General features: G+C 53.0%; 2 protein-coding genes across 5 annotated transcripts; one reads left to right on the top strand and one right to left on the bottom strand.

Annotated features, from left to right (window-relative positions):
- The first annotated feature begins 112 nt into the window (after positions 1 to 112).
- On the top strand, positions 113 to 21,006 carry NAA60 (N-alpha-acetyltransferase 60, NatF catalytic subunit). 2 transcript variants are annotated; one of them, XM_086759985.1, is made up of 7 exons: positions 113 to 1,473; positions 13,779 to 13,894; positions 14,998 to 15,127; positions 16,423 to 16,519; positions 18,787 to 19,037; positions 19,869 to 20,038; positions 20,531 to 21,006. In XM_086759985.1, the coding sequence occupies exons 2-6, from the start codon at positions 13,785 to 13,787 to the stop codon at positions 20,010 to 20,012; spliced, it is 732 nt and encodes a 243-aa protein (XP_086616111.1). In that variant the 5' UTR covers positions 113 to 1,473; positions 13,779 to 13,784; the 3' UTR covers positions 20,013 to 20,038; positions 20,531 to 21,006. The 2 variants fall into 2 exon arrangements, with proteins under 2 accessions (XP_086616111.1, XP_086616109.1); XM_086759983.1 differs by lacking the exons at positions 113 to 1,473; positions 20,531 to 21,006 and adding an exon at positions 8,358 to 8,377 and having other exon boundaries at positions 18,787 to 19,973.
- A 2,322-nt stretch (positions 21,007 to 23,328) lies between these two features.
- On the bottom strand, positions 23,329 to 26,363 carry NUDT16L1 (nudix hydrolase 16 like 1). Of its 3 annotated transcripts, XM_086759980.1 has the most exons (4): positions 26,103 to 26,359; positions 25,504 to 25,579; positions 25,319 to 25,425; positions 23,329 to 24,357 (listed from the first exon to the last, which is right to left on the bottom strand). In XM_086759980.1, the coding sequence occupies exons 1-4, from the start codon at positions 26,328 to 26,330 to the stop codon at positions 23,926 to 23,928; spliced, it is 843 nt and encodes a 280-aa protein (XP_086616106.1). In that variant the 5' UTR covers positions 26,331 to 26,359; the 3' UTR covers positions 23,329 to 23,925. The 3 variants fall into 3 exon arrangements, with proteins under 3 accessions (XP_086616106.1, XP_086616108.1, XP_086616107.1); XM_086759982.1 differs by having other exon boundaries at positions 25,319 to 25,579; positions 26,103 to 26,363; XM_086759981.1 differs by lacking the exons at positions 25,319 to 25,425; positions 25,504 to 25,579.
- Positions 26,364 to 26,842: the final 479 nt, after the last annotated feature.

Genomic DNA, 26,842 nt, shown 5'->3' with positions numbered 1-26,842 from the left:
GTTTCGTACGATGACCGATATGATATTTCTCAGTCGTGATTTTTCGGTAGCCCTGATCTGTTTCCTGCACAGTGAGCCCAGCTGGCCTTTGCTCGAGGAGGGACAGAAGGAAAGGCTGAGGTTTTTTTCAAGCTAGTCCACTCCAGTTTGCTTGTTTGTAAATGTTTGTATCTATAGCTACAGAGTATGTGTACACTGTATATTTTTGGAACACAAATGTTTTGATTTAGAAGCACAAGGTAGAGTAAAGCAGCATTTCCTATTAAAGGAAACAATTTAAGAAGTGTTAAATAATTCTGCAGCTTTATCTTCTTTCCAGTAGCGATTAGAAGGTCCAGCTCGTTAGGCCTGTGCTAGGGAGGGAGCACAACCCCTTCGTGCTGCAGTGACCCGCCGTCCTCCAGGCTCAGGAGATCCCCTCTCTACACACATCGGTCCGTAAGCCGTGAAACTTGGGGGTGAGGTCTGGTGTGTTTTAATTATTGCCAACTGGCAAAACTGGCCAGAGGCTGGCTGCGGCGCGCTGGACGGCTCGGAGTGAGGCGCAGCTGGGCGCGGAGGCGTCCCGGGAAGAGCTGTGAAACTTGCTGCTGTTAGCGCTACAGCAAAACACTCTGTCCGGCCCCTTTAGTTGAGCTCTGTTCTGTCGTCGCGCTCTCGTTCTCTGAGGATTTCACTCTGCCAAGTGAAAAAGCAAGATGGAAAGGTCTTTTCTATGCTCCGGTGACATCGTTAACGAAGAGTTTCACCGCTGTTGTCCTCGTCAGAGGAGATGCGCTGGCTGCGGTTACCTGGTTGCACACTGGCTGCAAAAAATGGGTCAGATTAGATGGAAGCTGTGAAAATATGAATTGAATTAAAGAGCTGGAAACTGTATTTGCCCTTCTCTGGAAAGGGAAAGTAATATAATAATAATAATATTAAAGTAATAGGCTTCAACTTTTGGTGGGGTGGTTGGACTAGGTGATCGTTGTAGGTCCCTTCCAACTGAAATATCCTATCAGATCCTATCCTACACTTTGTAGAGCTTCAATGACAAAGAAAAAACCCAATGACAAAAAAAAAAACCCTAAAAAACTTCTAATTCCAGGCTCAGAGTGATTCCTGGCGTTGATCCCCGGCACCTCTTGCAGTGTAGGCCCGGGGGGAGAAACCGCGGGAGAGGTGCGTGACCACCCCGCATCCTGTTTCTCAAGCGTTCGTGCTGAAGGATGCACGGCTAATTAAAACATCCCCTGTAATTAGCAGCTGCCCACGTGGCCACACGGAGCCGGAACTTCCCCTTCTGCGCCTGCGCGGCCCTGGCCGGTCACGCGCCGGCAGGCAGCCAATGAGAAAGCGCTTTACTGCCCGGTGCCCGAGGATAGGAAGTGCCCCGCCGGTGTTCTGCCGAGGCCGCCGGTTTTCTTCGCTCTACTTCCGCCGACCGGTATGCGCTGAACCGCCCCGCGGCGCGTCCGCCGCCATTCCGAGGTGAGCGGGGAAGCGCGGTGGGGGTCTCCGCCTGGGAGCGGGGTTGCCATGGCGACCAGCGCCCGGGACGGGCCTGGGCCCGGTCGGGCCCAGGCCCGTCCCGGGCGCGGGTCGCCATGGCAACCCCGCTCCTAGGCCGCGGCGGGGCCTAGCCAGCAGCGCAGGGGGGCTGTAGCATTGCGTCTCCATTTCCTCTTCCTCTGTAGCAGAATTTCCCTTGGGAGGGCCGGGAATGTGTCAAGCGTGGCTACCTCCAGCTCTTCCCCTTGCACCCCGAGCTCTCCCGGGAGAGCTGCGTATCCTGACAGCCCGGGTCGTGGCTGGCTCAAACACGCACCACGGACAGCTTAGGTTTTTCTGTGCGTTGTGTCTTGTTTGAACCGGCCTGTAGAGAGAAAGCAATTGCTCGACTTCGTATGTAAGCACGGCGACAGCTGAGTGCGTTTTGGCAGGGTGTATCTTGAGGTTTTTGATTGCAGCTGATCAAAGCTCAGTTTAATTGTTAAATGTTGTCCCTTAAATGTTGCCTCAAAGACTTCACAGCACAGTGCTTTCTGCTAGGCGCGGTGGCTGTTGCCTTTGCTAGAAGCGTTCCAGCTGCCGTGCCCAGTTCCCCGGGCGGCGCAGCGACGGGTGGGTTGTAGCTACGCTATCCGTACGGTGAGAATAGCATCTGTGGTTTGGAGCCTGCCGAACCGGCGTGCTGAAAGCGCTGCTTCTTTCCGTGTCCCGTCGGAGAGACTGCGGCCGGTGTCCTCGACACCAACATTGCTGTGTCCAGCCGTGAACTGAAGATCAAGATCCAGTCTTGATCCCAGTTACCAGATTATTATAATCTCCTGCAGAAAGCCGTTTAAATGTTTCATTATGTTTGCTGTGTTGGGTCTGACCTTTGCTAGCCTGCTCTGTCTCTGTCGTAGTTTATCCTCTTTGTTACGCTGCGGCACCTCCCGGTAGCAGCTAGCCCGTGTTAGGTGGCTGTGGCGAGCTCCTCTGACCCTTGGCCCTTCCGTGCAGCTGCTCCCTGCGCTCCTGCTAACTGTGTGAACGTGGCTGAGTGCTCTATTGACATCTAGAGGCATGAAATATCTGTCACATAAGGAGGAGCAGGCTGGCTCAGGCCAAAGGCTTTCTGGATCTGTTTTTTTCCCCTCTCTGTTTGTTTTGATAATTCCCAGTATCCTATTTTGACGGCTGCTGAGCAGAAAACTAATGTTCTCAGGGAACTCACTCTGAGAGCGTGGATTTTTTTTTTTTTCCCCTTGTAGCAGTTAACACAAATTGGAAATGCTTGCCTTTCTCCAACCTGCATTCCTCTTTTATCTACCAGCTTACAGACTTTTTCTGCCATGTTATTAGTCTCTAGGCATCATGAGAGCTTTCTGTGAACAGCTTTAGATTTTACTGTCCTGGAAATCTGTGCCCTATCCCAAAGGATTATCATTTTTTGTTGCGTATTGCTTCATCTCTTCTTCCTTCTAGTTTTTATGAATCTGCTGAATGGATTATAGCTGGAATTTCTTTTCGCTATGGATTCATCCCAGATTTGCTTCGTTTCTTTTGATCTGCCAGAGACTCTCCTTAGTCCAGCTTAGCTTCCTCAGAAGCCTTTATGAGGGACGCTTTTGGGGAGTGCATGGTATTTTTTTTAGTAAACTCTAGCAGATTTCTCAGAAGTGAGGTTCATTTTAAAAAAGCTGGTGTTCTCTCCCAATAATTGTGTGAGTGTGAACTCTTTGCTTACAAGATAACGTTGGGGCTGCCTCACCCCCATCAGAAGCAGAGATGCTGGGTACTGCCTGTAAACTTTGTGCTTTAATTAGTCTTTATATGCCTGGCAGCAAATAAATAAACATCCGGTAGCGTGTAAGCATTGTTCTGTGTCAGTTTGTTCTTCGAAGCAGCTGCTGCTGTTGTTTCTCTGAGCTGGTTGCTTTTAAAGGAAGTTGACTTAATGTGTCTGAGTAATTGGTAAGTGTCTGTCCTGTGAATGCCCTCTTAAAACCTGTGGCATTCTTAATTTTCATTAATTTTTCTAAACCAGAGCGGTCTCATCGTGTACGTTTGTATCCAGGCTGGTCTCAGATGTCATGTCAGTGGAATTCAGAAAAAGTCTTCTGCAGTTGGGAGCGCAAAGAGCCTTTAACGTAGTGTGTGTATGGATTTTGTTAATGGAGTCTGGTACTTCTTTCATGTCTGTTGTTATTTCTGTCCCAGTAAGGATGATCTTTATTTGTATGTGGGGGTGGGTTTTTTCTTTGTGGAGGGTTCTTTTCTGGGGGCGTGTTGTGAATGTGGGTGTTGGGCCAGTCTAGTCTGGTAAGCCGGTTGGTGTCTCGGCCCATGGGCTGCTGTGAACCGCTCCTGCCGCCCAGGAAGACATCCTCTTCCTCTCTGCCCCCCACCCCAGCCACTCCCAGCATAGTTTATGGAGTGAGCAGGGGCAGGTGAAACTGTGACGCAAAGGCTGACTCTCGATGACAGCGCTGTTTTAAATACCTGAGGAATTACAGGAACCAACCTGGGGGCTTCCCCGTGACTGATCTGCGGAGCTGATGCAGGAGTCCTCGTGGCTCTGCCTTCCTGCTCAGCACGGGCTGCTGGGCTGCGGCAGCCTGTAACGGACAGGAATTCCCTGTGACAAGGTGCCAGTGGCTGCTCTTCGTGCTTTTTTCCTCTGATGTTAAGGCACTTTTAAATAAACAGTCGGGCTAAGCTGATCGGTGTAACAGCAGACAAAGATAGGCCTTAGCTGAGCACCTCTCCCACAAACTTTAAAGTTTTACCTGACAATCATTACCAGAGTGGTATCACTCCTGTATTCCTGTTGTGTTTGGTTTTGTTTTTGTTTTTTTAACAAGTCACAGGATGTCTGACGGCTTCGGTGCAGGGTGTTGCAAAAAGGCTTAGAGCTTCATATCTCACACTGTGCCCCCCACTCGCACTTTTCTCCTTGCAGAAAGATAGGAAAGGCAGCTGCTCAGTTTTCCAGTGTTAGCTTTTAAATATGTTTTTAATTTCTCCTTTTCAACTTATTACTGTGGATGTAAAAGCAGACGTCTGTGCCAGCGTCCATTTTAACCGTTGCTAGCTTGAAACAGTGGCAGTGGGTTTTTTGAGTCGAACCTGCGTGTCTCAAGCTGTGTTTAAAAAAAAAAAAAAAGGGAGCCACGTTGGCTCAAATTTTAAATTCAGGATCTTTGAGAGGTGCGAGGTTTCTTTTCAAGCTTTTTGTAGAGGCTACTGCAAACAAGGTGCTTTAAACAAACAAACAAACAAAGTTAGTTGTTAGTGATGTAGGCGGAGGAGCGGGGTTTTCTCCGCAGCTGTGTGTTGTTGCTCAGCAATGAGGCCAGTGCCTAGGAAATGGAGGCAGGCTGGAGTTCCCCTCTCCCGGTGTTCGTACTCCGCTAGGCTGGATTTCTGGCTGGTTTTTCAGTTGCTACATGCATCTTCTGTGTAGATGTTTATTCAAATTGAGAAGTGGCAGTGGGCCTGCATGTATGATGAGCTGTTGGGGTTTTTTTTTTTGTTTTATTTTCTGGAGGAACCGCTGCCTGTAAACTTGCTGTGTTCGGCATTTGCAAGATATTAGATGTCTCCTCCAGCGAGCTTCTTGTTGTGAATGTGTCTCTATCGTGACCCTTCGGTTTTAACTCCCCGCAGTGCTACTGTCACAAAGCAGATTTTCTCTTCCGCTTCTTAACAAGAAAAGATTTAACCGCAAAACCCTCTTAGAGATTCTTGCTCTCTGTTCCCTGGAGGAATTGCTGTATCTGGGGCAGCAGGAAGCCGTGCCTTTTGTGGTATGCTTTAGAGAACACTGTATTTGGGTACCAGCTCCTGTGAAATCTACGGCTTCAAGTGATGTATCTAGAGCTGTAGGGTAAAAGAACAGCCCAGAAAGCAACTCACATGCAAAACGTTAACATTTCTGCTGCTGCAAGGCTGACAAGTCAAACTTCAAGTGTGCAGGGGATCAGGGATACAAGTATAAAAGGATTTCACTAACAGTAAGTGCTTTCTTTTCAAGTAAAAATTCTGCTGCTTGCTGCACAGGTAGAACGTTCTGCCTTCTCATTTCCTAGTAACCTTTTGGGGTCTGTTTCAAATCCTGATCTGTCATGGCAGGAGGCCAAGTGTTAATTACTGTGACGTGGTGTTTTGGCTTTCAGGGTTTTAGTCCTGCAGTGTGCACACCTCAGTCTGGGCGTAACGGAAAAGGAAGTGCAGAGCTGGGAACAAGGCACAACTCAGTTTTTTAGAACGATGTTTTCAGAATTTCGAAGCTAAGGGGAATTGGCTGAGCGGCGTGGGGTGAGCCTTTGGGAGGAGGGCTGAATGCCAGAATGGGTTTTCCCAGATTGTGAGCGACAGTGCTGCCTTCCTGGCTGTCCAAGTCCAGTACGCTTTGGCTAGGCTCTTTGAGATTTGCCGCACGAGGAAGGTTTAATGTCAGATTTACTTGTGTGGTATATTTGGTGTTACAGGGGTGTTTGATCCAGCAGGGAGATACAGAAATGTACTGAAATCACGGTGCAAGCGGAATACAGCAATTGCAGCGTATGCCCGTTATTGGTCTCTATTTGCTCACTGTCACGGTGCTCAGCACCCGCAGTCACCGGGAGGGAATGTGCGGATTGAAGGCAGCTCAGGCTCTCTGTTTTCTTCAAAGTTTACTTTATTAATTTCCCACTTTTTATACTTTGGGCTCAGCCGTGTATACAGGCCCCCTGTGCTCATCTGGCTAGCTCAGGAAGACATTATTCTTTGTTAATTGTCTCAGGCCACCTGATAATTCACGGGTGCAGCTGTCTTATCTAAACCCAAGGTTACCCTCCAGTCTCCCTGGTGTTCACATAAATTCAGCTTTCTTTAGAGCACATTCTTCCCCAAGCTCCCTGTTTTTTTTTACCCTCCTCCGCTGTGGAGGTGTGCTCATCGGGCACGCTGCTCTGGACGGATTTACTGGCGAAGAAAGTCCAGGTGCTGACAAGCTCCTTTCTCCAGAGTGATGTCCCTGAGAGAAGCTCGTCAGTGCTTGCGGTGTGCTTTTGGAGGCAAACGGGATCCGCATCGCGGGGCTGGACTAACAGCCCATCGTCGAGATGTGGCGGCCTGAGAGGTTGCGCAGGGGGAGCTGGTTGAGGAGGGCAGTTTTCTGCACAGAGGGAAGCTGCTATGGAAGGAGTTTAAATAATGAGGAGCTCAAAGTCTTGAGCTTGTGCACGTCCCTGAGTGAGCAGGGGTCCACAAGGGGCTCTAAGGCTCAGTGCCCGTGGTTCTGGTAGAAATTAGAGAAAAACGTAATGCCCTGATCAAAAAGCGTTATGGACTAATGTGAAATGACATAATCTAGCATCAGAGCCTGTTTCCAGCTATATTATTACGTTCTTCTCAGACCGAGGCACAAAATCAGTCATTCTATCTTAGATTTCCCATTAAGTGTCTTGCTCTGAACATCTGCTCCTGCTAGCGTGGGGAATTAGCGATGGCAGTTTTGGGCAGCGCTCCTGTTGCATGTGACGGGTGGTACAGGAACGGAGGTGAAACGATCGCTGTTCTGCTCGTGGCCGTGAACTCCGAGCTTTGCTGGTTTGCACGACATGCCAGAGATGGAGAGAACCGCATCTTCTGGGGTTTATTTATTGCTTGTACTAAGCGAACCTGCATGGGATTCCTAGAAGGTGGAATATGGGATAAATGGAGGGTAACAAATAGCGTCTAGAGGTGCTTGCATCGCACGCGTAGCAGAGGTTAACACAGCACCTCTAACAGCCCAGCTTTCCAGTAGCGCCTTGGGTGCAAAGGAACCAGTCGGAGCCCAGTGCTGGGTGGAGAGGTTTGCTCCTCACTGATGTTACGTGGGACTGTGGGCCTGAGCAACCTGATCTAAGTTGGGTTAAACCCTGAAGGGTCCTTCCAACCTCATCTTTCTTTTTCCTTCTGTAACCAGACTTGAAGTAGTACCAAGGAGGTGTCAAGCCAAGTATTTAAATATCTTTAAAAATCTGGCTCCTGTTGCCTTGCTAATGTTACCCTAAGTCCCAGAAGCGCCTCTCTGAGATTCTTAGTAATGAATTCATGATGTTTTCAAATCCAGTCGCCATTTTACTGTATTAAATAAAAGGGGCTTGGTAACAGGGGTGTCTGTGTGGAACATTCCCTGCGAGACCACTAACCTAAAAACGCAGCAAGCTTAAAATGAACTGCAGAAGGGAAATCTTCACTGCTTTGTTGGAATTAGACCTTTGACTGGTTCAGATTGAATGGTTTAATGTAAATCAAATCCCCAGTGCCAGATGGCGCAAGGTAGAGAGACAGAGCTGTGAAAACTCCCGCTGGCGCTCTCGAAGCCTCCCCAGACGGTAGCAGAGTTCGTGGCTGTTTTGAGTACTGTGTTGCTCAGTCACAGCTCATGTGTGCCTGTCCTGCATTTTGAGTAGCTCTTAAAATTCTGGCTGGGCTTTGTTTGATCCTGTTTATTTACAAGTGAGAGAGGATCCCGAGTGCCGTTCAACGTTTTTTTTTGTGGAAATCTCATCTTGCTGGGATTTGAGGACTCTCCGCACAGAAGTTGCAAACAAGGATTTGGTGGCAACACTGGAGCAGCACCTCGGGTGAGGGTACCAGGTGTAAGGAAATCCAGCTCTGGCGCGCTGTGCGTGCATGCAGATCTTCCAGGGAGTCTCTGCTAGTCTCTGTGCCGAGCAGATGGTCTGGTCACGTAAAGTAAGACACAGCTACTACCCATATGTCCATCGCTGCAATCCCGGACAGAGACGTGCAGCTGTAGGCAGGGGGACGTGACCTGACAACCGGAGGAAGGGCCAACTCGCGTGCGGCCTTTGCAGAGTGGACTCGTTCAGCATCGCTGCGGTTCCTCAGGCCTGGCCTGTGCACGGTATGTACTTGGTGGTTGTCTGGAGGAACTTAAACCTGGGGAATGGCAGCAGATAATCCTTTTTAACAACCTAGCAGAAGTGTGCTTGAAGAAAGCACGCTTTGATTTCAGAAGGTGACAATCTTCAGCCCGAGTCAGTAAGGGTCTGCACCGTTTAATGACAGAGATGTTTGCGATACCAGGGTGCTTGGCTGTGTGTCTTTTGGGACAGAACTTCCTGAATCATAGGGTCGCTTTATAAAAACCCATTATCCTGCCAGTGCTTGTTTTTCTGCCCTGCAGGTTTGCTTCTTTCAGTTTGGGATGAATTTATTTCAATTAGCTTTCAAATTGGAGGGTGAAAGATTTTAGATTTCAGTCTAGCTTTGTTTCTGCAAGTGAAGAAGATTCCTTCATGCTGGCTTTTGTGTGAATGCTAAATTTGAAGCCAGTACACCCCTTCTTGGAGATTATATATCTATACAATTCTAGTTAGTATTCATTTACCTGTAGTCTTAGATTACTGTGCTTTTATTCTGTCAGGAAATTCAGTGACATTTGGTGCTAGATGATGACATTTTTATTTGGGATTTTCATTAGCTTACCTGGATGGGAGTTGAAGTCCAAATAAAAATTCATTAAAATAGCATCTTATGATCATTCATTGCTTAAATCCAACTCATTTTCACGGGATTCACAAGGCAGAAACATTGTTAAAACATGTCTAATGGTGCTAAACAAGGGAGATCTTAACTTGTTGAACCACTTAGCCCGGCTTTTCTAGGTATGGAAGTGCTGGAGAGACTTTCAGAAGCATTTAAGCAGCTTCCTGCCAAATTCTAGAAAGCATTAGGCTTTATCTTGCATTTGAACACCCTGTTGGATTAACACCCTGTGCTGATTCTGTGTGGCTACCTCAGTTTCTCTAGAAATATGGCATTATGCAGATTTTTCTCATTTTTTTTTCATACAAGGGATCTAAGAGGGAAAGAAAACTTCCTGCTCTTGAGAAAAGCCTGAGTTGTGATTTCTTAGCTGTGAAGCATCTCGTTCAAGTAAAGAAACTGATCCTGCACGTGGTAGCTAACCTAAACTCAAAACCAGGCCTACTCCTGCACGGCAGGAGCTGCTAGAAATGCGTCAGTACCCGTACTTGGCTCATTGTGCGGCGTGAACACTGATAATTCCGATTCCCAGCCGTCGCTTGGGCTGATGCTGGAGGCTAAAGGCTCCTCTGTCTTTTAGACAGAATTGTGAAATGCTGCTGTTTAGCTCGTTAAAGCTAGAGCTTCTTGATGCCAAAGATTTATGACCTTGTTCTTTAATAGTAAGTTTGGGCCTTACAAAGTGCTTTAATTTAACACTATATGTTAAGTTGGCTTGTTTAGTAATGCACTCGCTATTTCTTTTCATCCCACTGCCATTACTGCTAAATATTTGTAATGAGTGTTTGACAGGTTCCGCTGCAGCTCCCCAGTACACGTAAGGCCAAAACATTTTGCTAGATTTGTTTCAACAGAGCACAGCAGAAGACTGGTAGAAATGCTCAAAACCTTTATATTTACCTGTAGGTTTGGTTTTTTGTTTTGGTTTTTTTGTTGTTTTTTTTTTAATTAGTTTGTCATGTGTTAATATCTGCAGTTTTTAGGTAGGAAAGGGAATTAAATGCTCAATTTCTAGTTCCACTCACTGCTAACTTGGTTATTTTAGAAAGGATTGTCCTCAGAGCTTTTTCAAATGTTTAACTGCACGATCTCTCCAGTAGCATAAAATGTTGGCTCGTTTTATAATCGTCATCAGGGAGCGTTTCCCACTGACAAAAGAGGGAGGTTGCTGTGCCCCGCTGCGTGGAGGGGCAGCGGATGATGCTAACCATGCCGCTTCCCAGACCACAGCCAGCACGTGAACAAAGACTGACACCTGAGAGAAGGATGTTCCATAAGGTGACTTCACTTTGGGTCTTCCAAAATGGCTGTGGACCTCCTTCAGTTAACTGCCCGTGGCTGGAGCCTGTGTTTTGCTTCACAGCAACCACCACTTGCTCTCAAAGGTCGGAACCTGGTGGTGTTAGTGTTGCAGTGGTGAGTGGAGCTACGCTGCCTCTAAACCCCTGAAGGCCCTTCCAACTTCCATGAGTTCTAGGGTTGTATGTTACACCGATACCGGCTTTTTAATTATTTCTTTATGCTTCCAAAGGTACCTTTTGGCCTCTAAAAGTGGTAGTCTGGTCACTCTGCTAGCTGAGGCTTCTCTTCAGGGCGCTGGCTGTGCTGTTTACAGCGTGCCCCAGGCTGTGCAGAGGGCCAGGACCTGCGTCTTGAGTGTTTGCCCAGATATCCGCGAAGAGCCAGAGGCTGTCACCTGGCTGTGAGGAGAATTTACTTCCCTGGGATTTCTCTCTTGGGCATAGCAGCCGCTTGCTGCAGCTTCTCCAGCAGCAGCAACATCCGGCCAGGGAGGAAGGTGCACAGGTCTGCTCTCCTAAAACCTTGTGGCAGGACACGGTGCCGGGCGGGCGTCCTAAACGTTCTTTGAATGCGCAAGAGCATCCGGATTGGGTCACGTAATCCAAAGTGGACAGAGCGAGTCCCTGCAAACACAACCGGTGCTGGGTAACGACTGGCTGAATTTCAGGGGAAAGGAATTATCCTGTTCAACAGAACAGTCATGAATTACTTTTTTTAAGGCTGGCTTCAGCTACAGGATAATGCATAATGCTTGCCTAGCTCTTTGAGAATATAGCGTTAAATAAACATGAACTAATCCTCGCAAGAATGTGCGCTGCGCTGGCTCTGCCTCTGCTGCAGCAGCTGCTGGCTAAGTCTGCTCCTAGGCCCCTGCCTTTTCTACTCGTTAGCAAAAACCTGTCTCTGTCATGGTTGTTTCGCGTACCTCTGATTTATTAATGCTGAGAGTATTGACTGACAAGAGGTGTTGCCTTACAGGAGCATCTAAACTTCTCAAGAAAAATAAAATGTGTGAGAAAGAGCCCAGCTGTTGCAAAGCTGAGTGCAGCTTAACGCCCACTAACAAAGCGATGTAGCGGGGCTTGAAGCCTTGCCGTGGCCAAAGCCGCTCTGGCTGTGTGTGCCTGCTCGCTCCTCCTGCCTCTTTTTGCCCCCGGGGAAGCCTGTCTTGCACCACCTGAGCTTTTGCCAAGCAGTCCTGGCGTACAGACAATTGTTTTGCCCTCTCTTCGTGATCTTGTGGTGGGTCACCGCTGGGAAATGGCTCGGCAAAGGGTCCAGAGCCTCACCCGGCAGCGCGTGGATCAGCTCGGCCGCGGCACGTGAACGTGCTGCCCTTCCTTCAGGGCTCCGTGGGGTAAAGCGGAGGCACGACAAAAGGTCACCTGGGGCAGGCGGTGGAGAGCGTGCTCGCTGCTGAGACAGGATATGGGTTCAAAGAGGGCTGGAGCCAATTCTAGGAGTGTAAAATCATTTTTAAAAGCAGCAAGTAGTACTGGTTTTGTGGTTTTCCAGGTGCTTAAATGGTTTTGAAACTAGCGTCTGGCCTGATTGTGAAAGCTGTAGGCTGCTCGGTAAATACGCAGCCACGCTCCTACGACAGGCTGTGAAACAGGACTTCTTTGGAGAAGAGCAAGCGATCCATATCAAGATACGGATCCCCTCGGATGCCCTTCTCAGGGAAATGCGTAGGACCAGTCACGAGGGGCTTTATGCCGCTGTCCGGGAGGACGGAGGAGTGGGAGCTCAGTTGCTCTCGCTGGCGCAAGGGAGTTACACAATATGTGTCGCAGGGGAGTGCCAAAGTCAAGGGTGAACGTTGTTCTTGTTAGCAGTGCTGATCAGCTCTCGTTCAGCGCTGATGTTGAGTTCCGGGGACCCCACCGTCTGGGGACTCTGCTCTTTGAGTGTCATCATGTTGCGCTAAATGGGAGTTGTTCTCTACCAGTTTATCCAGCAGAACTGCTGAAAAATGCTGGCTTATGTACCTTGAAAGAGAAATGTGGGGATGGAATGTAGATTTTATGGCTTAACCTTGTTTTTTCTTAGAGGTGCAGTGGAAGGGGATGTTTCCAAATTTTTAGGAGAGCAATTGCACACCGTTGTGTGCTGTCAAAACACATCAAACTGGGATCATTGCTGTGCCCGCTCCTTTTGTGCGTCTCTGTCAGTTACTGAGCGTATTACAGAGGTGATGCGTTTTTTGCGTCGAAGCTGCTCAGATGGCATATCCAGTCCAGTGGGGAGGGCGTTTAAATCTGTTCCTCCTTGAATCTCTGAGCTTGAAAGCAAGAGCACGGGAGAGCGGAGCATCCCTTTCAACAGGAATGCGTACACAAGCACTGCTTTTTGCAGCTTTTCCTTATAACTCAGCATTTCAAAACCAAGATTTGAGCCTCTTAAAATAGGGAAAAGAAAGCAAAACCAAACATCTTTTTAAAATGAAGGGTAATTTTATTTTTCTTTGTGTCCTGGTCTGGTTCTTTGGCCTGGGACTAGGAGGGCTGGAGTGAGAGAGAAAAGCTGTGGCTGGAGAACTGCAGGTACCCCTGAAAGAGAACAGAGTTCTGCAGCTGCCTTGTTTGTTCTGTGAGCGCACGTGGGGCTTTGTCCTGCCTCAAGCCTCTTCTCAAGGTCTGTTCTTCATTCACGCGCCTGCGCTACGCACGCGTGCTTTTACAGCCACCTTAGGTATCGCTTGCTTCTTTCCCTTGTTAAAAGGGGCCGGAGGCACTGGATGAAGTGTCCTGTACGCGGTTGGCAGGATTGTGGCTGTATTGTGGTGAAATAAAAGGATATCCTGGGATTTCTGTGTTTGAACGCTCTCTGCCAGGCTGGAAAGCCAACCCTTGTGGAGCTGTAGCGTGTGGGAACGAGGGGAAATAAAACCAGATCTCATTTCACCAGCGTAAGTTAAACACAATTAATGTTTTAAAGGATTTTAATCCTCTGCATACGTACTAACTGGAGACGACAGCGTTGTGTAAGAGCACTGTGTAAATGTTCTAGCAGTGCTTCCTTTTTAAGCTGCTTGTTCAGTTTTGTTTTAACAAAATGTTGGTCCAGCATAGACATTTGAAGAGTTCCATGCCTCATAAGGTACCCTTGGCGCATTGTTGGCTTATTTAATGCAGCATCCGGAGCTCTTTTTTGGAAGGGGTTGGTGCCACGTGCTCCCACACGCAGCGGGGAGCGAGCGAGGTGCGTGCAGATGCAGGGCTGGCGGGGTGCGCGAGGCTGGGCTGCGCTTATCCTGCGGGCAACGGGGCTTCGAGTTGCTTCTCGGGTTAATGCTGCCATGTTCTGCTTCATCTCTCTCGAGAACGTGTTCTGCTAGGAAAAACCAACGTTATTGATACCGAGGAACCTCCTGCTGCCGTTGCGCAGGTGCCTGACGGAAGCCGAGACTCGGAATCTGTGCTTCGTCGTTCTTAACGTGCTTTCTTTTCTTGCAGGTGTGAATGACAGAGGAGGTGCCCCCGAGTGCACTCACGGACGTAAACCTGCGTCTGCTCTGCCACGATGACATAGACACGGTGAAACAGCTCTGTGGCGACTGGTTCCCAATAGAGTATGTTACCGGCTTGGGGCGCGAGGTGGCGGGGATGTGGAAACAAATGGTGCGAACCTGCACTGGGCCAGTTCAGAGCTGAGCTGTGCTTGCCTGCCTATCAGTGTTGCTCCCAAAGCTCTGACCTAAAGCTGATCTCAGTCTGTCCCAGCTCAGTTCCCTGGGTAAATCACCCCGTGTGGTAAATGCTTGTGTCCCCACAAGCGTGGGAATAAAGAGCTTTTCTGGGGGACAGTGATACCTTTCTGGCTTAAAGCATCCAGAAACACTATTTCAAGGATTTTTTTATTTTTGTCGTTAGCTGCTTTGAGAAGGTTTATAGAGGATTTTGGCGGATTGTAATTAAGATGGCATGAAATGTAACAAACCAGCAAAAGCATTCATAATATTTTGAATTTGTAGATTTCTTTTAAACACAAGGCATGCTGAACTCTCACTTTGAAATAAATTGGTGTACACCAGTTTCCCTTTAGTCACTGCAGAAAGGAGAGGAGAGCTGCAGGCAGGTGATGTGATTTTTATTTTTCTTTCTTTTTTTTTTTTTGTACCAATATGCGGTATTTTTTCACATGTGTATCAAATTAACGAGATCGTTACGCTCTTAGATGAGGGCAGATGGATCTTGCATTTAAAAATAACTTGCTAAAGATGGAAGTGAGAGCTCTGGGCAATGAATCTAAAAGGAAAATGTGGTTGGCTTAGCAAGGCAGGAGGCCATTACACGAGCAGCCTGTATTGCTGCTTGGATGCAATCGAAAGAAGCCATGCTACCAAATGGTGTGCAGCAGCTGGTTCTCGTTCATTGGTACCACACAACGGTTAAGACAGGAAAGGTGAATAACTTCCTATCCCAGATGTCACAGAATAAGCTAAATTAGCAGCATAGAAGGAGCTTTAGATGGATGTACGGCTGAGCTGCTTGGCTGTGTGTCTTTGCGGAAGACAGCCTTTCCAGTAGCACAGCTTCCCTCCCTTAGCCTTGTGTAAAATACACTGCCCTGCGGTTCCAGTGACCAGCAATTAAAGATGTTGCTGCCCATTTCCAGTTGAGCAGCACCTCGGCTCTGTGTCCCCAAACATTCCTGTTTTTCCTTCCTTCCCAGGTACCCTGACTCATGGTACCGAGATATCACTTCCAACAAGAAGTTCTTTTCCCTCGCAGCCACGTATAGAGGCTCCATCGTGGGAATGATAGTGGCGGAGATCAAGAGCAGAACAAAGGTGCATAAAGAGGTATGCTGCTGAGCTGTGCTCCAGTAGAGGTAGTCCACCTCTTGCCGTGGGTAACTGGGATGGGACCTGTTTGGGATATTCCCCCCCCTCCATCCAGACACTTACAAGAGCAATCCTGAATTAACTAAAGAAACAAGAACATGCTGATTGCCAGCTCGTGGAACGTGGGTTGGTGGGATGTGTCTGATCGCGTGGGCAGCTGAGCAGCCTGGTACCACAAAGTCTCTCTGCTGGGGTTAGGCACCTGTGTGCATTTACTGCCTGGCGTGCTGTGCAGAGACGTCGGGTCGTGCCGGCGTAATCCAAAAGTGAGTGCGTAGCAGGCCAGTTAACTGCTGCCTGGCTGTTCTCTGTGTGCCTGGTCATCACTGGTGACTGAGGTGTGCGCCGCTGTGGGATAATGAACCTCTTCCTTCCTTATGTAAGCCTTGAACTTCCTCAGCTGTACTGGGCAGGTCACTCCTGTGACTTCCCGCAGAAACTCCTTCATTTACACGGTCACTAGCCGATCTGCAGAAAGCTCAGGCTTCAGGGACGACAGACTTTGGAGGCCAGGAGAGACAACACAGTACAGCAGAGAGGTGAAGAAGAGGTGGTCACTGGAGACAGTATGGGAAACGACCACTGGCTTAGCGCAGGGAAAATCGCACGGGCAAGTGGATTTTAAAAAAGCAGGGGCAATGCAGAGAATCCGTAACTTCTAAAAGGCCATCAGTGTTAGGAGTCTTCACTTTAGCTATCTGGCTTCACCTCAAAGCTAGTCAAACTCAGAAGCTACATCTTCAGCAACTCTAACAAAAGGCTCTTGTTCCAGCCGAGCTGAAAGCCAGGGGCTTATTCAGACACCGCTCCAGGCGACTGAGCCTGTGGAACATGCTCCTTGTCCTCTGCAGCAGCACAGAGATCTCCAGCTGAGACGAAGCTCAGACTGAGTGTGCAATAAAGGCTGGATTGATCTAGATACCGATGTGTAACTCCAGAAGTGGCACTTTGAATCCTTCCTGGTCAAGAATGCAAATATAATCTGTCCCTAAGCCCACAAATAATGCATATAGTAAAAAAACATCATGATTTGTGTTCTCCATCTAGGAAGGTGATATGGAAGTAGGAATAACCCCTAAGGGACCATGCTGGGGTTTTTTAACTCCTCACCTCCTTTCCAGAAGCTTCAGCTAAGACTGTTCAGTGAAGTTCCCTGCTGTAGCCTGGTTGTCAGATGTTCCAGTAGAGGATTCTTGCCTTATCCTGTGCCTCCCTGGTTATCCCACTAAATAACTTCTCATATCTCTACTCAGGATGGAGACATCCTAGCTTCCAATTTTCCTGTGGACACTCAAGTTGCTTACATCCTAAGCCTTGGAGTGGTGAAGGAGTTCAGAAAACACGGAATAGGTAAGATGCTGCTAAGTGACAACTCCGTTGCTGTCGTTTGCCACGTGTGGCTAGCCGCCGTGACTGAAGGAGCTCCACCGTTTCAGCACAACATTCTTCTGAGACACACTTGTCGGTGATTTGTACCAGCAGTTGGGAAGGTGATGCGCTCATCCCCTTCTTGGTATTAATGTGGGTGCACTGAGATGTTTTTACTGGTGTAGGCACAACACAATGTGCAAATGTTTCTGAAGAGCACGGGGCTTTGTCCGTCTTGTTCCCAGGGGACGGCTGAGCACACCAAAAACTTGCACTCCAGCTGCTGAGGCTGACTAAAGTGCTAGGACTTCACCCTGGAGCAGGATTTGAAGCTATTTTTTTTTCATGGGTGTCAGAAGCCTGAGGCAGGAAATACAGCTATTTTTAACCTTTCAACCTCAACAAATAGAACAAACATTTAGAACAAGACAAAAGGGACTGGAAAAAGAGTGTAACTTGGACCTGATTAAATCTGCCAAACGCATGTAAAAGTCAGCTCTGAATGCCTGCTGCTACACGCAGCATTTTTGCAGCCATTTGAAAACCCTGCAGTCAGAAGGGCTTATCTCCATTTAGAGCAGGATGTGTTTTGTCATCAAATAAGTGCCCTTCTGGGGCAATTTCAAGCATGATCTGTATCTTTGATCTGCAAAAGGAACTCGGCTGGGTTTGGCAGCATGACCCAGTGTTGCACAGCTGGAGTAGATACTGGTTATAAATTATCTTCTTCAAGTCCTCCCTTCTCCCTCACTCATGTTTAGAAGGGAACAAACTGGCAGGATACCTAAAGGAATGACCCGAAGTCCTCAGTGGGAGCACTGTATTTAAAACTTACATTGAAATGCTACTGGAGATAAATTTTCTGTACAAAGAAGAGAATACTTGCACAGACCAATGTTCAGAGACGGTGCTGGTTTTGAGTCTCCTTTCAGCTTCCAAATCCTGATTTTTTTTTCCAGCTCCATCTTGCTGGAATTTTCTCCTTTCAGAATCAGTATATCCTATATCCATTACACCTGTACAGCATGTTGCTGTGCTCTCCCAAAACCTTTGGACTTGTACCTGCAGCAAAACAACCTCAAGAGGCTGCTGCCTGCTGCTGCTGCTTTTTCCGAGACATTTCTCTTCAGAGTTTTTCTGCTTGTGTTTGAAACTGGTCTTTCACGCAGGAGGCTTTTCACCCCAGGCATACTTTTAAGCACTAATGCTCTGGGGTTTTTTTTGTCTGGCAAACACTAAAAGGCTTTGGTTTCTAGTTCTCTGCTATTCTTAAACCAGAGGGCAGTTGGATTCCTGAGATAAAGAGTGGAATATCTCATAACAAAATTAAACTGCTCTCCTGTTGATGTCTCTCAGTGTCTTTCTGTGCTCAGCTGATATAAATGCCCACCAAGTACCAAGTGACCATGAAGTCAGTGCTGTTGACTTCTGCTCTGAAATCCTGTGGGTCCTGCTGAGCCTTAGGTGCTCTGGGAATTGTGAAACAGCAGCGTAAATCTCATCTGTGTGTTTGTATTAGCTAAGCTATTTCTTTAGCCTGCTGTTAGCACGCCTGAGGGAAGAAGTTCCCCTGCAGGTTCTGCTGGGTCCTTAATCCGTGTTGAGGTGGTTTGGGTGAACCTCCAGGTCTCATCTCCTGGGGCTGGCGTGTCCTCTGTGCCCTTCTCTGGTTTCTTCTGCTGGCTAGTGCCTGCAGCAAATCCAGGTTGAATGACGTTGTGCCTCAGCTTTCCTCCTTAGGAGGGATCTTAGCATTCTACCTGTTCTTAGATTTTGAGTTCAGCAGACACGCTGCAATAACCTGCTTGTGAAGTCCTGTTTTGATGCTCTGCTGTTTTAAATGGCTTTAAAACAAATAAATGTGATGGAACTGATACCATTGAAAAGGACTCACTGAACTTCCCCAAAGCTGAGAGCTGCTTGGCTGGGGATGGGCATTGCTGGCACATTCCCACGTCTGGCTCATCTCTGTGGTTACTGAATCAGAAGTTTGTGTCTTTATAAAATCTGTTTTGTGAAGCCATGCTCGTAGGTGAGATGGGATTCATATTAAAACCACGTAGCGTGCTCCTGTTAAATTCCTCACCGGGGTCTGTGAGACCTTGGTGGGATCTGGGGTCTCCAAGCATGTGCAGCAATCACAGCTTAGACACTGGGTGCAGGAGATCTCAGCTGGGACCTACAAACCCTTCTGCCGTCCCTGAGAAGGCAGCTGCTCTGTGTGATTCTGCTGCTTTTTCCTTCGACAGGTTCACTCTTGCTTGAAAGTTTAAAAGACCATATATCGACGACCGCCCAGGATCACTGCAAAGCCATCTACCTGCACGTCCTCACCACTAACAACACAGCAATAAACTTCTATGAAAACAGAGACTTTAAACAGCACCACTATCTTCCCTATTATTACTCCATCAGAGGGGTCCTCAAAGATGGCTTTACCTACGTTCTGTACATCAACGGCGGACACCCGCCCTGGACAATCTTATATCCTTTACCTTCAGTCTGATTGGCAGTGGGGCGCGCTAAGGAGACACCACACCGTTTTGGGTTGAAAACAGCAATCCAGCTAAGTGCGAGCTGGCCAGGGCTGGGGACTGGCGCCCGCTCAGATGCGAGTTTAGTCTGAAGCCAGAAGGAAGGTGATGCTAGAGGGATTTGGCAGTGACCCCTTGGTGCCCAGGCTCCCCCGACTCCGCTGGGAGCAGTTCAGGGAGGCAGTGTAGGGTGACACATGGAATTCTGAGTTGGAGCAAGTTTCATGCCGGTGATAACCAACGCTGGTGCTAGGCATGCTCTGGTCTGTGTGGTGCAGGGTTTGTCCAGCAGCGTGGCACAGAAGCCCTTGGTCTTGTTTCCTGTGGCCTGGTACGCCCCCAGTGACCCTGGCCTGGCCTGGATCTCAGCAGGCTGCTCTCAGACTGACTTTGGGGGTTTATTTCAGGTGGTTGGATCATGGAGAAGAAACTTGATCTTTCCCAGGTGTAGCCTGTTGTAATCTTTCCAGGCAGGTGGATGGATTGCCGTCCCCACAGGAACTTGCTGTGGAGTGCAAAGGAAACTGGCAGCTGCTTAGAGGAGATACTTCCCACACGAGCTGGAGCCAGCGTTCCCAAATTGCCTTCTTTTACGGTGCAAAGCAGAGCTGCGTTTGACAGAAGGGAGCAGCCAGTTAATACAAGGAGCGGATCTGTCTGTCTAACTGAGCACAGCAGCTTCCGCTGTGCCACGGGGTCTGTTTAGCGAGTGCTAGTCCCCAGAGTATTTTAAGTTATTTCTTAAGTTACAGCATAAATGTCACTGTCCTTAACTGGTGGCCACTGACTACCTACAGCACATCGGATCAACGCTAGCCAGCCTGAGCCCGTGTTCAATTCCCCAGCGGATATATCGACAGGCGCAGAGCCTTCTCTGCAGCCTCCTGCCCTGGTCTGGCATTTCTGCCAAGAGCGGCATTGAGTACAGCCGGACGATGTGACCGGATCAGGTGTACCGAACGCAAAGGTGGGTACGGGGGGGGAGCTCCCTTCTCTGCCAAGGGCCGGTGGCGATGCCTCACGGCCCCCGTCCCGGGGCAGCCCAGAGCGTCCTCGAGCAAGGGCTGCCGAAACTGCAGCTGTGCTGCTGGGCGAGCCGCCGTGTTAGGGTGTCTGGGACGTCTCTGTGCTCTGGTCTCCAGCTGGTGGCCAGACTCCTGCTGGTTTCCTTTGAAGGGAATTTGAACTCTGATCTTGTTTACTGGAGCCCAGAGCCTGACAGCAGATTGAACCTGTCCCTGCTGTCTCTCCTTTTCCCAGCTCTGTGACCGGCTTGTGAGACCCAGAGGGACCGAGTGCTCGCTCTTTCCCCAGCTCATTCTCCCAGCACAGTAACTGGTAGCCCATTGCTACCAGGTCTCTGGCACCAAGGTCGTCAGGACGGTGGCTCCCCGGGGTGCTTGAAGAGACTCGTCACACGTGGTGTCCTTAAGACAGCTGCCCTCTTTTCTTTCCGTAGAATTGTTCTTCCTTTCATCTCCTGACCATCCGGCTCTGCACCGATTCCAGTGATGACGGCTCCTGGTCAGTGACCCAGCCCCTGGACGGGACTCCTCGTTCCGCAGGTTGACCGAGATTTGCCAGACTTTGCGCTTGCCGGGCCGCAGCCCTGACTTACCCCCGTGGCCTGGAGCCCGCGAGCGCTGCCCGCGCCAGCCTGGCTGTCGTGCGAGGCACCTGGCTGTGCCATTGCCGAGGGCCCTTTGCGTCACCGGTCCGTGTGCATGTTGCACTGTCCCCGCCACGTCCCTTGCCTCTGGTTTGCTCCTATTTGTACACGTGATGTAGAGAGGGGTCGGTTGCTGCTTTCACACCAAAGGGGCGTGAGCGAGGTTAATGAATCTGCACTGACCAACCACGTAAACGAGCTGTAAGCACCCTGGCAGGTCGCTGCTGGCACAGTGTGTGGTCCTGCCCTGGTTGCCAGGGAAGGGGGGAGCGAGGATCATGTCTGGGTCCTGCCAGGTCAGCTGCTGGTGCTTCCAGGGAGGGCAACGGCCTCGCGTGAGAAACCACCCAGCCCCGCCAGCCCTCTGGAGTCACTTGAACAGCAGCACGTGACTGGGGATGCATCAAGTAGAAGGCAGGGAATGAAATTGCTATTTCATAGTGAAATATATATATAAAATACCGTACAGGTCTCTGCCTTTGTCCACGTTGGAACGCGGTAGGGGAGGGGAGCTGGGGGTAGAGCCGCCGCTGCGGCAGCAGGAGCCTGGCGCAGGCTGGTCCGGAGCCCTTCACTGCACGCGCCCTCCTTGGCACCGCGGCTGGACTCCTGCGGGCTCTTCAGGGATGAGGTCTGCGCACGGATCACAACAGCTGCTCCTTGCTGAAGAGCAGCCCCCCTCGGTCTGGGCATCACCGGAGGGCCGTGCGGGCAGCCAGCCTCCCTGCGGCTCTCCAGGAGACTCCTGGCCCGGCTGCGGGACCCCCGGGGCTCTCGGCTCACTGGCAGTTAGCGTCCAGCCTGCGCAGAGGCCCCGGGCGCCCGTGCACCACAGCCCAGCACCTTTCCTGCGCCTCGGAGCGAGGTTCGGCCACCGCTTTGCTTTTAAGGTAGGCGCGCGCGGCTCACCCAGCCTGGGCACATGTCGGAGGTGCAGGTGTCCCTGTCCCTGTGCCCTTCCGGGATCCCACGGCACGTCCCCCTTCCCTGGCCGAGGCTCTCCCTGCTCAGCACTATTTTCCTCATTCCCCTCTCATTTTGAAATTGGGACTTGCGCAAAGCACGTCTGAGCCGCAGCCGGTTTGTGCAGGTGGGGTGGGCAGGGCCGGGCAGGAGCCACGACACAGGTCAGTCTTGGGCTTGAAGAGAAAAAAAGCACCTTAAGATCTTGCAGCCCAGGTGACCGTACAAAGTTACGTCCGTGTCTGTAAGCCCCTGAGATGGAGTTGGTTAATAAAACCGTGCAGGACGTGAGCTCGCTGTGCGTGACGCCGTGCTGGTTCCCAGGAAGGGTGGCTGGGACCAGCTCGGAGGTGGCTCTGGCCCAGAAAGCCCCATGAGCGCAGTTCCGCCCGTGGCCCTGGCCAGCCCTGCAGCCGGGACTGCAGGAAGCAGCTTGATGCAGCCCCAGGGGCCGGGTGTTTCAGAGCAGCAGGCTCTTTGCTGGGAGATGCTGGTCCCCCTGGGAGCGCCTGACTCTAGGTTTAGCTCAGTGACTACTCAAGACGAGGGCAAACCGGTGTCTGTGGGGCCAGTCAAGCTCTGAGCTGTTGCAGTCGCCATCCTTGAGACCTTCAGGCTCCAGGAAGCCGGGGCTGACCGGGGCGAGAGCCTTGCTGTGAGCCTGTTCGACCAGAGCATTCCAGAGGCTCCTTCCAACCCGTGTCTCCGCTTCCCCTTCAGTTTGGAAGCGCAAGCGGCACTGCACAGTCAGCTGCGAGGGTGAAAAGCTGTGGCCGCTGCCCTGCGTGCAGCAGAGGCCGTGCTGGGCTCAAGCGACACAATTCTGGGGCAGATGACACGTGCTGGGGCAAGAGGCAGCAGGATGAGCTGGGGCTGGTGCGCACCGCTTCAGCCCAGCTGCCTCTCGGGGGTTTTAGCTGGGCCATGGGGAATTTTTGTTGTGCTTTTTTTTAGATTAGCCACTTTTTACTTAAACCTGTCTTGGTTTACATGAGTTTCTTTAGCACCTCAGGGCCCTGGTTTTCCTCAGCACTTGCCTTCTCTGGCCCAGACTGTATCGCTCTCTCTGCGGCTCGCCTGGGACTGATGCTCCCCTCACTTCTCCTGCCCGTTACACAACCCTGCTCCGCTGCTGCGGCCCTCGCGCACAGCCCCGGGGAGCTGTGCCTGGCCCCTGTGTCCTCCTGCCACGCCGTCCTCTGGGGGGTCAGCCACAGCCCCGCCTCACAGCCCCTTATTTATTGAAAAGCGTTTTGCTGCCACCCTTAGCCTCTCTAAAAGTCTTCAATTAAACCAAACCTCTTCTTTCTGAATTGTTTGTCAGTCTGCGCAGGAGCCTGCCTCTGGTCAGCTGCTCGAGCGCCTTCGCCCGACCCTGTGCTCTGCCGTGATGCGGGGTGACCGCAGGCCCTTGTCACTGGGGCTGGGAACTGCTGCTGCTGCGGGGATCAGCTCGCGGGGGCAGCCAGCAGCAACTCTGGGCCCTGCCCTCCCCCTGCGCCCCAGCGAGGAGCCGGGGGCAAAGCCCCGCGGCAGGGGCAGCTGACAGGCGCTGCGCCGCCCCTGCCCCCTGGGTCGCAGCCGGCTCCGTGCCGGCAGCCAAGAACCATCGCGACTGCCACGCGTTCAGCAAAGCCATTTATTCCACTTTCCTGCTCCCACAGATCTCCAGGTAGAAACCCCCACGAACGCTTCCCCCAGGCCCCAGAGGGAATTCACAGCACGCCACCTTGTCGCGCCAGCACCCCGAGCGGGCGCCTGGCCGCACCGCCGCCGGCGGAGGGGAGCCCTTCCACCAACGCTGGCAGAGGTGCCTGACCAGCAGCCCCATCCCTCAGCTGTGCCCACTGCAACCACAGCCGCGTCTGAGTCGGGATGGGGCATTTAAAAAATAAGACCTTTTTTTTTTTTTTTGTTCCTTAAAAATAAAACGGGGACCTGACAGCAGCAGCGCGTCCCTGAACTCAAAGCGTAACTCTAAGGCTTCGGCGGCCTCACGTAAGCACATGAACTCTCTGCAGGGGGCTGTGCAGGGTGATCTGGGAAGCTCACTAGAGTTTAATGGCCATAAAAATACATCGCTTTCCCCTGCTTCAGACAAACCCCAACCCTCCCGGCTGGGCAGCGGAATCGCGTGGGCGGCAGCTGCAGCCAGCGTCGGGTTGGAAAGTAGAAGTAAGTCTCTATTCTCACCCACGTTTAATGGAGCGCAAACGCGGCGGTCACTCCATCGGCTCCGCCACCGGCTGCTCCGCCACGGCCTGTGCCCCCAGCCCCGCCGGCTGCTCCGCCGCCTCGGCCGCCGGCACGGCCACTAGCTGCTCCGCCACGGCCCCGCTCTCCAGCCCGGCCGCCGGCTGCTCCGCCGCCTGGTTCTCTGCCAACTCGTTGCCCGTTTTAGCAGCCGCCGCCAGCTCGTTTGCTGACTTAGCGGCAGGCGCGTTTGCTGCCGCCTGGTCGATGGCCGGCTTCTTCGGCTTCTGCGTGGCGGCCACCGCCTCGGCCAGCTTCTCCTCTGGCACCATGTTCAAGATCTTCAGGGCAAAAAGCAGCTGGAATTTGGCGGTTCCAACGAAGGCGTTGCTCAGGAAGTTGGGCAGCCCGCCCATGCGGTCCTTCTGGGTGTAGAGGGGGACGCGGACCATGCCCATCACCTGCAACGGCACGGAGGCAGCTCAGCAGGGGCTACGGCAGCACCAGCCCCCCCCCGCCCCGCACCACCCTCTGCCCCACACCCTCACCCCGGCTCCCCGCCAGTCCACAGCCCAGGCCCGCCCTGTCCCGGCTGCCAGGTCCTGCCCCTCCCTCCCTCCCGCGCCGCCCCCTGCCCTGCCTGCCCTCAGCCCGGCTGAAGCCCCTGCGCTGCCCCTCCAGGCCCCTGCTCTCCCTGCCCAGCCCAGCCCTGCCTCTGCTCCCCCTCCTGCCCCTTCGGGGGGATCCCGCTGCCCCAGGCCGCTACGGGGAGCCCCACTCCCCACCCTCCACGCCCTGCCCTGCCTGGGGACACCACGGCTTACCCACACGTCCCCCTCAACCATGCCACAACCCAGGGCCAACGGCCTCCGTTCGCGCAGCTGCCGAAACCTGCTGAGCGCCTCGGGGGCGCACGGGGAGACCCTAGCTGTCACGCTCTACCCCGGGGCGTCAGCCGGACCCAGCTATCCGGGAGGAAGGCTGCTTCCCGCACTGCCTCCGTGCAAGCCGGGGAGAACTCGGGTTACAGCAACACGTCACCGCACCGAGGGTCGCGATTCCGGTCCAGGTTACTCGGCCCAGGGCGGCAGGAGATGCCCACCAGCTGCCAGACGGACCTCGCCCGCGTCCTGAGGCTGAGCGGGTAAATAGGGCTCTTCCCTACGCGGGCAGCGGCTGGGAAAGGCCGGAGCTCGAGCTCGCTACGCTCCAGAGCCCGAGACACGACCCCAGCCAACAGCCAGACCTCCTAACGCCAGCGCTACGCGGCGGTGCACGGCACTCGCCGACGGCAGCTCTACATGCGGTGCATTCCCCCGCTGGGCTGCGAGAGACGGCAGCCCAGCAGACCTAGGAGGGAAGCTTCGTCTTCCCTGCGGCTAACGCTCAGAGCTCTAGACACCCCCTCCCTGGATGTCCCACCTCCAGCCCGTGGTCTCGGGAATGCACCGCGCTGATCTCGATGGTATGCAGCTCCTCCAGGGTCAGCTGCCTGGCGTAGAAGTGTGCCACCACGCGATGTGGCCCCTCTGTCAGGTGCGAGCACAGATAGTCAGCTTCCGTCAGGCGCACACAGCCCAAACCCAAGCCCAGCACCCGATTCAGACCGTCCTCCAGGGACCAGTAACGGCGATCCACGAACCCCCCGGGAAAGCCCAGTAGTCCGTCAAATCGCATCTGCATCTGCAATAGAGGCGCATGGTGTTAATTGGGCACCGCGGAGCCCCCCGGGGGGGGGGGGGGGGGGCGAGGGGAGGCGCGGGCGCCCCAGCCCGGCGCCACGGAGGCCTCCGCGGAGGCGGAGCAGAGCGGCGAGGCCTCCCGGCCGCCTTCGGCGCGGCCCTACCAGCTGCAGCGCATCCACGACCGTTCAGCGACACCGTTGTCGAGAGCTCGCCGCGGCCCTGGGCCGGGGAGCCGAGGCGGAGCCGCCCCGGCCGCACAGCCGGGGGTCCCGGGGGCTTCCCCTCCCCCCCCCGCGGGCTCGGGCCCGCCGCCGCCTGATGCTACCGCCCTGCACGGGAACTACCGGACGGCCGGAGCCGCCGCGCCGCCCGCCCGGGCCCCCCCCGCCCTCAGCCCGCCGCCCTCGCAGCCCGCGGCCCGCCCCAGCCCGAGGGCCCGCCCGGCCCCGCCCTGGTCCTGGTCCCGGTCCCGGATGGCCCCGTCCCGGTGTCCCCGTCCCCCTGCCCGCCCGCCCCCTCACCAGCACGGCGTAGCGCAGCGGGATGCGGCCGAAGAGCATGCCCGGGTTGGGCGCGTACAGCATGGCGTGGCACGAGTGGCTCCAGCCCGGGCCCAGCCTCATCGCCTCGTACCGCGTCAGCGGCTTCAGCTCGGGCACGCCCGGCACCCCCAGCGTCGGTAGCGGCGGCAGCACCCCCGTGCCCACCGGTAACGCGCCCATGGCCGCCATCGCCCCCACGGCCGCCATTGCCTCGCCGCCCGCTCCGGAGGAGTCCGCTCCGCGCACGCGCGCCGGCGACGAGGAGGAAGGGGCGGGACCGGCGGCCGCCCAAGGAGCCAGTAGCGCCGCGCCGCGCGCCGCCGGGCCAATGGGCGCTGGGCGGCGCCCGCCAACCCCTCGCGCCCGCCCTCCGCGGAGCCGCCAATGGCGGCGGTCGACCAATGGCAGGGGACGCTGCCGCCCGCCTCGCTTGCCATATTAGGCAACGGCCGCTCGAGAGCCGGCGCCGCGCGCGCCGCCAATGAGAACAAAGCTAGAGGGGTGGGCGCGCCGAAGGGCACGCTGGGAAGGAGGCGGACTGGGAGGGGGGGGGGCAAGGAAGCCCCGCCCCTCCCGCCGCGGCCCCGCCCCTCCCGCCGCCGCGCTCAGCCCCGACGGCAACCGGATCCCCCCGCGAAGCACGGACACGGGTGGCTGCTCCACGGGTTTATTACTACAAACATAGAGGGGGAGGAGAGGCGGGGCCCGCCGCAGAAGCA

The sequence above is a fragment of the Chlamydotis macqueenii genome, chromosome 15 (assembly GCF_036417535.1).
Source record: "Chlamydotis macqueenii isolate bChlMac1 chromosome 15, bChlMac1.mat, whole genome shotgun sequence".
Lineage (NCBI taxonomy): Eukaryota > Metazoa > Chordata > Aves > Otidiformes > Otididae > Chlamydotis > Chlamydotis macqueenii.
This window is presented reverse-complemented; position numbering and strand designations above follow the sequence as displayed.